The following is a 12,425-nucleotide window of genomic DNA, read 5'->3' as shown; positions in this document are numbered from 1 at the left end:
CTGCTGGTCAGATGTCTCACCAAAGCAACTGAGATGAAATGAACTCTGAAGTCTCTCAAAAGCCCAAGACTGGGTTAACTAACTGCTCCCCTGTCAGAGGAGGCTTAGCAAAACTAGACAACAGAACTTGCTGGCACCATGGGCAGTGCCTTTAAACAAGGCTTTAAAATGAGCCAGTACTCTGTCTTCATGTTTTCAGCCAAGCTAAGAACCCCTCCTCTTGCCTTCCTCCAGTGGGGCTCCTCCTAGGTCAATGCAGACTGAACTGACAAGAACTGGTTTGGGCAGCTCCCAGTGGGTTGGAGTGCTGTGCATCTGGAATCACCCTTCACCTAACACACATACCCTTACCTCCTTGATTGGTTCACACTGAGTTTGCTCCGAAGTCTTCACTCATTGCTGCATAATGACATCACCCAGAGCTGCCAAGCATGGGAAAGAAGCAAGGCCAAGACATTTTGGAATTTACTTTTATTTTTAATTAAATTTATTTTATTTGTGTGTGTGAGTGTGAGTGTGAGTGTGTGTGTGTGTGTGTGTGTGTGTGTGTGTGTCAGAAGACATCTGGGAGTCCAGGGAGGGATCAAACTCAGGTCTTCAGGCTTGTTGAAGCAAATACATTTTACCTGCTCAGCCATCTCTCTGGCCCTGGAATTTGCCTTTGAGTCTTTACAGTTAAGAAACTGACCCTGTTTCCTACAATTGCAGTATTAATTGCCGGCAGTAAGGTATAGTGAAGAAGTTCTGAACCAAAGTCTGACTTTCTGTAACTGCTGTGTTTCAGGTCCACCCACCAACCTTGAGGTGGAAGAGGGACTCACATACGAGCAGATGCAGGTAGTGTTCTGCAGCCACAGGTGTTTTAACTGTGTTGCTATTAATTCCCTATTAACCGAATTTCTGTCAATTTCAGACTGTGATTGAAGAGGTCCTAGAAGAAAGCGGCTATTACAACTTTACAACTAACAGGTAAGAGTCAGAGTTTCCTTTCAAAGGTGAAGGATGAATTGAGATAGTTGGACATTAACTCTGCTTTCTCCATCCTTGGTTCCATAAAGCTTTATTTCTACAAACTGATTAAAACACTTTTATATTCGCTTTGAGTAGATACAGACATAGGGGGAATATGTGTTGCCTAGCTTCTGTGGAGACCTCACTACTGTGTTCTCCAATGAAGCAAAAGGTTTCTGCCTGCTTATTAGACTTCAATGGGAAAGCATTTCTGGGTTGGTTGGTTCCTTGAGTTAAATAGTTGCTAGATCATTCTAGATGAGGTGGAAGCTCAGATATCCATTGTTCTCATAGTCAGGCAAACCACACTTGGTGTGACTTTAAGATACATAAACTATTTGATAAATTTAAACCTAGTTTAGAACTCCTGTAGTTAGGCAAAGTGATGCCATAATAATTTGAAGGTACTTAGTTTATTTGATAGGTGGTTCTGGAAAATACTGACAAAGATAATGAAGTTAGTAAGATTTCACTGTCAAGCAAATTTCCATATTCGGTGTCTGAAGCTTGGGCCACTGCACCACACTCTGAAAAGCCTTGTAGACAGTGTGTCTGGAGGGAGGGGGTTGGAATAGTCATCTTTCAGCTTTAGCCCATCATTGCTGGTTGCCTTCCTCAGGAAGTACCCATTCCTGCTGTTTCCAGCCTTTCCTAACAGACAAAGAACCGAGTAAACACCAGAGAAGTTCAGTGGGAAAGAAGTCAGGTCCTGGCATTTGGGGATTGGCCAGCACTGTGAAAGTACTGTGCTTGGGAGGCCATGAGTTCCAGGAGCAGCAGCTGACAGAGGTGTCCCTCTGTGTTCCCAAGGAGCCATTGAGTTGAACCATCCACATCCAGCACATACCCCAGATGCTCAGGACTCCTGAAAGCAGGCTTCTCCTGGGGAAAGAACACTTCTTTTTGTAGCCAATAAAAGATACTTTGTGGTAGCTTTCTAAGTTATTCTGAAAGTTTCCCTTAAGGATAGCAAGTAGCCTTGAAAGTGAGGACTCGGGAACTGCTTGCTAAGGTTATTACAGAGAAATTACATTCCTCTTTGAGTTCAGTTCAGTGTCCTGCTTTTCTCTTCTGATCCCATTTCTGTGAGCCTTTCTTATGAATCACACATGAGATTATCATCCACTTGCTCCTTTGGCTTGATAACATGTTTCTAAAATATAACCTTTGCAAATTTAGCTGTGTGTGATTTGAGGCTGGGGAGCCAAGGTGATAATCTCCATGTTGCAAGGACACATTGTGGATAGAAATTACTGTCCTTACAGGTGCTCTCCTCCCACCATCCCAGGGAGATGTTTGTGTTTTCACTTTTGCTCAAGTGCTGAGCATACAAGCCTCCTGCTGGTAGTGTGCACGTCTCTGTTCTGTTCTTGACTTTCAGCATCTTATTATTTCAAGTGTCGTTGGCTTGAAGTAGTGGGGCAGAGGCTATCATTGTATGGTTATTGTCATTTGTGTATATTTCCTCAGAGGCTCAAGAGCAAGGGAAGTGAATAGCTTCATATTCTGGCAGAAAATCAAACTATGTGTCAATGAAAAATTAGGTGTATGAGTTTATAGAGACTTATGATTGGCATTATTGGTTTATTTAATGGTACCTCTCCATTCTCATTTGTGAATAATTGTAAATCCTGATAGACACATACCAAATTGCAGCTTAATGATTCAGTGATTGACCAGGAGAGCTGTGTGTAAGTAAGGGAGAGTCATAAATTCTCTAAGTGTGGGGCTGAGGAGACAGCTCCATGGGAGAGGGCTTGCCAAAACTCAAAACTCAAGTTAAAAAAAAATAGGCATAGGGGCTGGAGCGATGGCTCAGTGATTAAGAACATTGGCTGCTCTTCCAGAAAACTTGGGTTCAATTCCCAGCACCCACATAGGGACTCACAACTGTCTGTAACTCTAGTTCCAGGGGATCTGACACTCTTCTGGCCTCCAAGAACACCAGGCAAGCAAGTAGTATACAGACATATATGTAGGCAGAATACCTATACACAAAATACTCTGTTTTACAAAATTTAGAGATAAAGAAAGAAGAAAAACAGGTGTGATAATGTATGCTTGTAATCCCAGCGCTGGCTTATCCCTTGGGTTCAGGCCACTCGGTGAGTTCCAGGCCAGTGAGACTCTGGTTCAAAAATCAAGGGAGATGGTGTCCAGGGAACAACAGTCAAGGTGGCCTTCTGGCTTCTCTCTCTCTCTCTCTCTCTCTCTCTCTCTCTCTCTCTCTCTCTCTCTCTCTCTCTCTCACACACACACACACACACACGTACAAATAAGAGAAAGAGAGAGATTAGTAACATAATAGTATTTATGATATAACTCTCTACAAGTGGTGTGTAACTGAGACCATTTAAATTAATTACATTTTTGAGTGTGATTGTGTGTGAGAGAGAAAGCAGGGATGCTCATGAAAGGTGAGAGGATAACTTTGAGGAGTCAGTTCTCTCCTTTGACCATGTGGGTCTCAGGGATTGGACTCAGATTTTCAAGCTTGTCAGCAAGTACCTTACCCTCTGAGCCTTCTCCAGCTCCTATGATGATTTAACAATATTTTGTCAGGATAATGATGGTGGAAAGTGTTGAGAAACATATATACAAGTTAAAAAGCAGTGCACATTGAATCTGCTTGCATTGTTTTGCTTGTTCAGACTGATGAACATGTGATATAGGTAGATGAGCACAGATGTTCACATGTGTCTTAGTTAGGGTTTCTATTGCTGTGAAGAGACACTATGACCACTGCAACTCTTATAAAAGAAAACATTTAATTGGGGCTGGCTTACAGTTCAGAGGATTAGTCCATTATCATCATGGTGGGACATGGCAGCATGCAGGCAGACATGGTGCTGGAAAAGTAGCTGAGAGTAGAGAAGGAGCTACATCCTGATCTGCAAGCAACAGAAAGTTATCTGAACTAGGCATAGCTTGAACATAGGAGACCTTAAAGCCCTCCCCCACAGTGACACACTTCTTCCAACAAGGTCACACCTACTTCAACAAGGCCACATCTCCTAATGGTGCCATTCCCTATGAGCTTATGGGGCCAATTACATTCAAACTACCACAATGTGATACAGGTAAATGAACACAGGTGTTCATGTGATACAGGTAAATGAATGTAGAAGTTTATGTGGTGTAAGCTACTTTGAATGCTGTTGATTTTCCACTATGAAGAATCACTCGTTCTCATTATACTCAGAACAAGAGAAAAATCCTATCACCAAGTTTCAGCAAAAGGTCAGAGCTTTCTAAAACTTCCCATTGTATTAATTATTCTTTATTAATTGTGGTTTATTTATTATTCATATTTGCTTAAGCCAGAGCTATTGAAATTTGCCAGTTGGACAGAAATGTTTGTGACTCTATGGCACTCTTTCCACTTCTAGATCTTCTAGATGTCACTCTTATCCATGGGGGACCAAGAATTACCCAACCAAAAGATAGGAGTGCTGCACTGGAGCAGATGGCCTTTCCCAGTCAAGTTCAAGTTCTAGGCTTCAACCGAGACTGCAAGATGCCCAGGACTGGCTGCTGCTAGAGTGGTACAGGAAACACCAAGTCCCAGAGCTGCAGGAGTGTGTGGCAACCGCAGAGCTGGGTCTCGGTCCCCTGTGTGTATTACATGCACAATGGTGCGCTAGTGTGTGCTTCTGGGAGAAAACACTGCAAAATGGCTGCCAGGGTAGGTGTGGGAGTAGCACAGAGCTTTCCTCGAGGTTAATCATAAAAACAACTTCTATTTTTCAAAGGAACATTTTATACTCATGATTGCTGAAACTATGCTTAAAAGTATCTAGCCTTCCTTCTACACAAAAGAGTTTTGGATAAAACAATTACATGACCCAGTGAAAAATACTATGTATTCCATTGTGTTCCCCATTTTTAATCTTAAAAGAAATTTAGAATATGATAGTTTGTAAATGAAATGATTGATTCTTTCTGATCCACTTGGGTGCTAGAGGTTCTGAGACATGACACATTGCAGACAGTATTTATAACCTTGCACACATCTGGGAGCAGCTGTCATTGTAACCTTGCACACATCTAGGAGCAGCTGTCATTGTAATATCTGGGAGAAGCTGTCAGATACTCTGATTGCAGCTAGACTAGTAGAGTCTACTGGTGTAGAACATGTGTTTCTGTGTGTGTGTGTGTGTGTGTGTGTGTGTGTGTGTGTGTGTGTGTGTGTACATATGTCCAAGGAAGGAGGGAGGCTTGATTAGGTGACATTTTGCTGTTAATCAAGCTTGCAATGTTTCTAGAACACTTTGAAGAAGTCACAGACCATGAAAGAGATGACAGCCCTTATTCTAGATCTTACCAAATTGCTTATGTGTAAGATAAATGTTTGTTGTTTGGGAGTCCTCCCAGAGTTATAAAACAAAATATAAATTCTTTCTTTACTCATTGAGATGGCCCAAAGAAAGAGAAATCAGAATGCCAAATAGCATCCCACCTCTATTGAGACAGGATTTGCTAGGTCACTGAGTTCAAATTCCTCCTCTTCAACTGGCTTCTGATCACTCTAGTATGGCATCAACCCAAACTCTGCGTGTGTGTCCCCACTTCAAAGGCAGTTTATTGTATGTAATTAGCAAGCTGGAAGGTGAGATTACACTTCTAACTTCCCATTGATTTGTGTTATCTTTAACTGCGCTGATGTATTTTAGCATGATTGAATAGTGAACATATTGGCAGTCATTGAGACACAATATAACCTTCCTGGATAGTATGCAAATCACTTAATGTGAATTTGTCCTATTCTTTAGAATTAGTATGTTTAACATTTAAATTATATCCCAATTCCCTTCGATCGCAGACTAATGCCTTTCCAGGTTACTAATGGATATTTTCTTTCTTTAAGCCAAGATAACAATTAAAATATATTAATTTTAAATATTAATACAGTGATGAAAAATTTCAATTACAGCTCTCAAAACAATTCTATCCATATATGAATTTTACATACAGAATCCAAACACTATTATTGATTCACTGAAGCAAAGTTTTATTTCTGTTTGCACAGTCATTTTATAGATCACCTGACATAGCAAGAGGCATAGGCCTGGAGGGGCATGGACTTGAGTCACAACAGAAGCCTTGCATAGAACGTTCTAAGCTGTGGGGTAAATGCTCAAACAATCATATTCTCTTTCAAACTGTAATATATAGTAAATAAAAAAAATGGCATCCATTGCCTTGGTAAAGAAAACAATATTTAATTGAAGTATTTTTTAAATGAGTGCAGTCTACTGATGGAAAAGGAAAAGATATACAGTTTCTCCATATCTCTTTTAGGCCATAGGAATGGCACTTATCACAGAACAAGCCAGTAAAATTAGCAAAAAGATGCCAACACAAACCCCTGTAACAGCTGCTCAGGCCTAGCTGTGCAGTAGCTGGGTGGATTTGCTAAGGTGCGGGCTGTGTGTGTGCCCCTTGAGTTGCTCCTGAGTCTCTGCAGTCACTGACGTCATCCTCCAGGTATAAGGAGGCCCTGGAATGCAGCCTCTCCCCAGCAGTGAAGTTAGCTTTTCCAAAGCGCTCTGTGACCTTCAGACAAGAACAAGACGTCATTTAGTCTTGATCAGCTGATTGTCTTTAATGCAAAGAAGTGGCTCCTCGAGATTAACGGCCTCCTCATCTATTCTTGATCACGTTTACGTGTTTTCTTTTTGTCTTGTATGATTTTTAATGATTTGTTGTACAATGAAATCCTGTGAAATGTTGAATCCATCTCCTTCCCAGTGACCGACTATTGTATGGGGTAGAATTTGAATTAATCTCTTCATATAACTTTCGATGCACAAATGCTTCGGCTAATTATGTTTTGACCCAGCAGCTCTTTCTGTTTATCTGTACTTGAAACTTCCATTCCCTCCATAAAAGCAAAATGTCCTGTTCTCAGGAAACTGGCAACGGCAAATATTTGTCTTTGTCTTGTGGCAGATATGCAGTCCCGAAGGGAGTACCTCGGGAGTACAGAGGGACAGACAGACAGACACTGCTGCAGAGGAATTTCAGAAACCTGGAGGAGTGCTGTTGGCTTTCATGTGGGCACATGTGTGGCACACTAATGCAGAACACCGATGGGTTCTGTTCTCAGCAGCCCCTGTGTTCTCGAGCCCACACTCATGTATGAACGTGCGTGCACACACACACGTACACTGAGGGGCATTGTTAAGAAGTTTATACAAGTTAAGGTCTTCCTATATAAGTGCCGCCTGGAGCTCATTAAATGCAATGAATTCTAACACTCAGGGACAAAAAGGGAACAGGGTGACTATGTCCAGTTCCTTTGATATCACCACTAATTTTAAACTTAACTTTAAGATTTGTGAAGACAATAATATTGGCTAGTCACTTCTATCAGTATTAATATGTACAGAACATACACATTTCCCCCTTTTACTTCCCTCTTCTTGTTTGGAATTACATAAAATGAACATGCTAGTTCCTTTAGAAATACCCACATTTTCTGCCCATCTGAAGGTAGAAAAATTGTTTTAAGCAACTTTGACTATTCACCTCTTACTTTTTGAAAATGCTGGTTTTCATGAGTACCCAGATCACCTGCCGGGCAGTGCAAGGTCACCTGGGTGGGACAGCTTCTCAGCACCCAGACCATGCAGCAGTGAGTAGAAGCTAGAGGCTAGCACACTCTGACCTTAATCCTGTGTGAAATTCTGTCTGAACATCAAATCTTTATGTTCAGGTCCTGGATGCGATATATATGCATTTGCTGTCTTTTGGATTGTGTTAATGCTCCTTTGGGATAAAGTGACAGCTTTGGATAAATTGTTTTTGAAATTAAAATGTGCTGCTAGCACATGCCACTGTGGGATGCTGTTTTCCATGTGGATAGTAAGTCACATGTATCTCAAGGAAGCAACTTCATGGTGAAAATGTGCATGTTGTAAATGTAATATGCATGTTACATGTTTACATGACTGTTTATATCCTGTTACATCTGTGCAGCATTTGGCTGACTATATTGAGATGATTAAGCCCAGTTCATACTGTAAAAGTGGCTCACCTTAGTTGAGAGTGTGCTGTTATTTTTCTGAAAGCAAGATGCTCCCCTTTCCTCCCGTTTTGTCCCATGAAGCCAGCTCTGCCCTGTGTCTGGCTACTGTGGTCAGAAATAAGAAAAGCACACGCGAGCAGTGTGGCTGCTGCATGAGCTATTGAGGGAAGCTTATGTTTCCTCTAAACGAGAGGTTTCATCATTGTGGAAAGTCATGCCTTGTTGCCATTTTGATGATGACTGGTGAGATAGCTCCTTGGAATCAGTATGGTGAGATCACTAGTGAATAGTACTAAGTATTGGAAACATGTCAAGAAAGAATTGTCCCACAAAACAAAGAGAAGTTTATACCAGAAATAATAATCCAAAGAGGCAATGCCTGTGGACTGGTCACTGCTTAAGCATCCAGTCAAGGCCCCTAACAGAATCTCCTTATCACACTGTTTAGCTCTACACTCCAAGAGCCACTGGAGCCAAGGTTCTAAGAAAGAATATGAGACATTAAGTGAGTTTTAGCTAAATTCCCTGTCGTGTTTACCTCACACTTTAGTGGATTTGAGCAGAAATAGCACTGTTAGGGGAGCCTCATGTTGTGACAGGACACGGTGTTTGTGGGGACCCAGAAGTCCTGCCTTGTGACGATGACAGATCATCCAAGGAAGTTAGTCAATTCCCAGACACAATCTTGCTTCCAGTAGTTGGAGGACCATCATTCCCAGGGTAGGGCATCAGCCTCACTGAGGAGCAGTCGACAGAGTGAAGCCTCTAGGTAGATCCAGAGGCCCAAGTGATCCCTGCTGCTGGGTCTCCTGGAACTAGCGGCTGTACATGGTGACAGCAAGCTGGCCTCTCCCAGACATCAGCAGAGCCCCCTTTAAAGTCCCAGGACATGCTGGGGACTGCATGTCCCTGTGAGGCATAGAGGCGTTGCACTCCAGGTAGGTCTGCTGCCGCTGCCGCTGCCGCCACCATTTTTTAGTACGGGGGACTGAGCCCAGAGCCCGGCACATACTAAGGAAGCATTTTGTTGCTGAGCAAGAAACAAACCCCAAAGCAGAAATTTTATCTGCCTGTGAGTGAATATGAGTGTGCCCCTGGGGCCTAGTTTTCTTCCCCCTCTTCCAGCTCAGGCTCATTTTATCTGACAATAAAAATTTTACAAAACAATTTGTGAAGGATTTGAGTGTACATGCAGAGACACGTGAACATGGTTGCTCAGTCCGATTTGGAAGGGACACTGCAGGTATTTTCATAATTTGTCGGCAGCTGCTTGATGGCTAGCTGTGGAAAGATCCCTCCATTTTATCCTTCCAAATTGGGAAACAGAAATGCATAGAAGAAAAATCTTTTCAGTATTTTTGCTTGCTGACATTTAGTGGCTAAAATCTGAATTGTAAGGCCTCCTGAGTTCTGCTGTTCCCAGTGGTGATTCAGTGGCCATCAAAGAGTGCTGCTGTCCTCCCAGAGGGAGTGGAGTCTCTGCTCTCCTGCAGCACAGAGCTCTTTCCTGGATGGCCCTGTGCCCAAGGAAGAGGTTTGTGCCTGCAGCAGGCATGAACCTCCCAGTGGCCCTTATTCTCCTTAGTCTCTGAGATGGGACCATGTTTTGTCCTAGCGCCATCCACCTCGGTCACCCCAGCCTTGCAAGCCCCCAATGCCCTCATTTCAAGTAACAGACTGTGACTCTCCTGAAGGGGGCCTGCATTTTAGGGGAGTGCCAGTGGTTCCACTGTTGTGGAAGACAACGAGTGTGCCTGTTGGCTGTCCCCCAAAGCTCTCTACGGACACCGTGATTCTCTAATGCAACCACACAGTCATAGGCCGAAAAAAGGGAAAGAAATGCTTCTATCAAAGATTCACATGAAAGATGAAAGCAAATGTTATTTTTTTTTTTTGCTATTGTGTAAATGTGCTCTGTAAAATGCTAAAGAAAATAAAAATGTATTTTCAAGTTATTGGAAAATAATTTTGTTTTTGTCAAGGGTAAGTGTCATTTCTATTTTTATTAACTTCTCCATTCTTTCCTTTTGTGTTTTTAAGTCTCCCTCTTCCTCTCCCCCCAACCGCTGCCTCCTATTTTTTTTCCTCTCTTTCTTTCCAGTTAGATACAGCTGGCTTGGATCTTGCAGTGTATCCCAAGCTGACCTCAAACTACCAGCTTCAGCCTTCCCATTGATGGGATAATAGATGTGCATTACTGCATCAATTCTACCCAAGCTGCCATGTGTATTTGTGTCTCTGGGCTGTAACTGGTGGATTCTCACAGTAGTTACCCATTGACACAAATGTTGCGTAATGGCTGGCAGGTAAGCTAGTTCTTGCCACCAACCTGGACCCCAGAGAATGCAGAGTGGAGGGAGAGAAGGCCCCACCTTTCTCACATTCCTTCTCCTCTGGTGTCTCCAGTAGTATCTATCCAGCAAACAGGTGTGGTTTATGACAACAGCAAGAAGTAAAGAGAAAATTCAGGACTTCTTTGTCAAGCTCCAGAGTATGTCAGGTTCTCCCTGTTCCCCCTGGGCCAAGCAGATCTCATGATCAAAATCAGCATGGGTGTGGGAAGATGGGTCAAGCGCTGATTGCTCTGTAACATCGCTGTGAACCGAGCGCTTTGAAGCAACGCTGCTCCGCATCTGTCAGAACTCTAAGCACAGCTTAGCTGATCTGCTAAGTGCCACTGCAGGAATAAGTGCTGACTAGAGTCAGGACTCCACCTGCCAAATGCATGCCATCATTGTCACGTTCTGTACTTTGGTGACCGAGTGCCTCAGCATCTAAGTACCACCTACAGCTCCTGCCATGAGGCTCAGTCCACAGACAGTTCACACCAAGGTGGCTGCTTTTCTCTGCAGCGGGCCGAGACAAATTTACCAACAAACTAAGACTATGGATCACACCGCACTGTTGCCATGGTGAGCAGGGATGATGATCAAGGGGATGAGACTGAGGTAGTCTGTAGGGTGAGCTTAGCAACCCCGGACCTTTACCTGGTGAGGTACACATATGCCCTGCTTTAAACAAATCCATCCATCAGTCTAGCAACTCGCCCTTGTAATCAGATGCATCTTAGAATATATCCTGAATCTAGGTGCAATGTGCCTATCCAGCCTGGACTGGTGGAGGTGCATGTACGGTAAGACAAACTGTCTACAAAGTGAACTTTTAGAGTGAATCCCATACTTGCCATCTCATGCTTATGCATGATTGGAGAAGACATGCTTAGTGAAAACAAAGAAGCGCCTACACCTTGGCCCCAACAACCTCCTCCTCCTGGACACACAAAAGGAAGCCCTGAGAAGTAGTTGCTAGTTCTTGAGTAATCTCCTTAGAGTGCACTGCTCCCTTGTAAGTATACCCACCCTGTACATTCACTTGTTTGCTCGCTTCTCAGATTTCTGCTGCTTAGCTATTTGTGTACGTTTCTTCAATTAAAACACCCCACCCAAACTGTGAACACCTGGTCCAGACAACAACCACCAGTAACAGAGACTGTGCGTGGGCACAGAGCAATGATATTACGCTGGAGTGTTTCTGTCTCAGAGTGCAATACCAAAGACTACAGGTGGTAAGGAATAGACTTCCATCCCCAGCACAATGCTCACACATATACAAAGTCACCTAAAGCCCAGAATCCCCTAAACATATTTGTCTGTGCTATGAAAAGTGAACATAATTGAGAATTTGGTCCCCGGAGTTGGGTTCAAATGCTTGCTCCGTGATTTTCTGCTTAGACTTCAGATCAAGGGCTTAACTGTCCTAAGCCTTTTGTGTTGATGATGGGGAACTTTTCCTGAGGAGAACTCATGGCAGATCCTCAAGAGACCCCAAACAGAGGCTGGAATGTGGAGAAGGGATGATGGTGAGAACATCGAGACCGTCACTCCTGCCTCAGAACACTGGGTATCCACATATCCACCACACTGTAGGTGAATCCCATCGGGTCTGACATTGTAGATGAACCCAAATTCCCTCTGCTTGTAGCCCAGAACCTCACCCCTTCACTGAAGTTCTGTCTTAGGCAATGAACACCCTATCCAGGCAAGACTGATTTCTCATATATGCTTCTGGGGGGGGGTGTTTGAAAATGTCATTAAATGGACTGAAAGTGGGTGGGGATGGGAACATGAGGGATCAGGTGGGGGTGTGGAGGAAAAGAGTACTGAAAGAGATTACTGGAACAGTGGGGCATGTCGCAGTGAGGTAGGAATTTAGTGCAAGGGAAACTCCTGGGAATCTACAAGGGTAACCCCAGCTAAGACTCCTAGCAATGGGGGATATATAGCCTGAACTGACCACTTCCTGTGACCAGCTAAGACTTCCAGTGGAGAGACTGAAACACCAACCCAACCACATTAACCTTCGACCTACAGTCTGTCCTTCCTAT

The 12,425-nt window shown here is 43.3% G+C and overlaps 1 protein-coding gene across 2 annotated transcripts in view; it reads left to right on the top strand.

The window, feature by feature from the left end:
• Positions 1-9,931, top strand: part of Nek10 (NIMA related kinase 10) — a 196,950-nt gene extending 187,019 nt beyond the window's left edge. For both annotated transcript variants that reach the window (XM_059274196.1, XM_059274195.1), the window contains 3 exons: positions 785-837; positions 914-969; positions 4,401-9,931. In XM_059274196.1, the coding sequence (XP_059130179.1) occupies positions 785-837; positions 914-969; positions 4,401-4,458 (167 nt within the window). In that variant the 3' untranslated portion in view covers positions 4,459-9,931. The remainder of the gene's footprint in view (positions 1-784; positions 838-913; positions 970-4,400) is intronic.
• The last annotated feature ends 2,494 nt before the right edge of the window (positions 9,932-12,425 follow it).

This window comes from Peromyscus eremicus, chromosome 9, assembly GCF_949786415.1.
Source record: "Peromyscus eremicus chromosome 9, PerEre_H2_v1, whole genome shotgun sequence".
Lineage (NCBI taxonomy): Eukaryota > Metazoa > Chordata > Mammalia > Rodentia > Cricetidae > Peromyscus > Peromyscus eremicus.
This window is presented reverse-complemented; position numbering and strand designations above follow the sequence as displayed.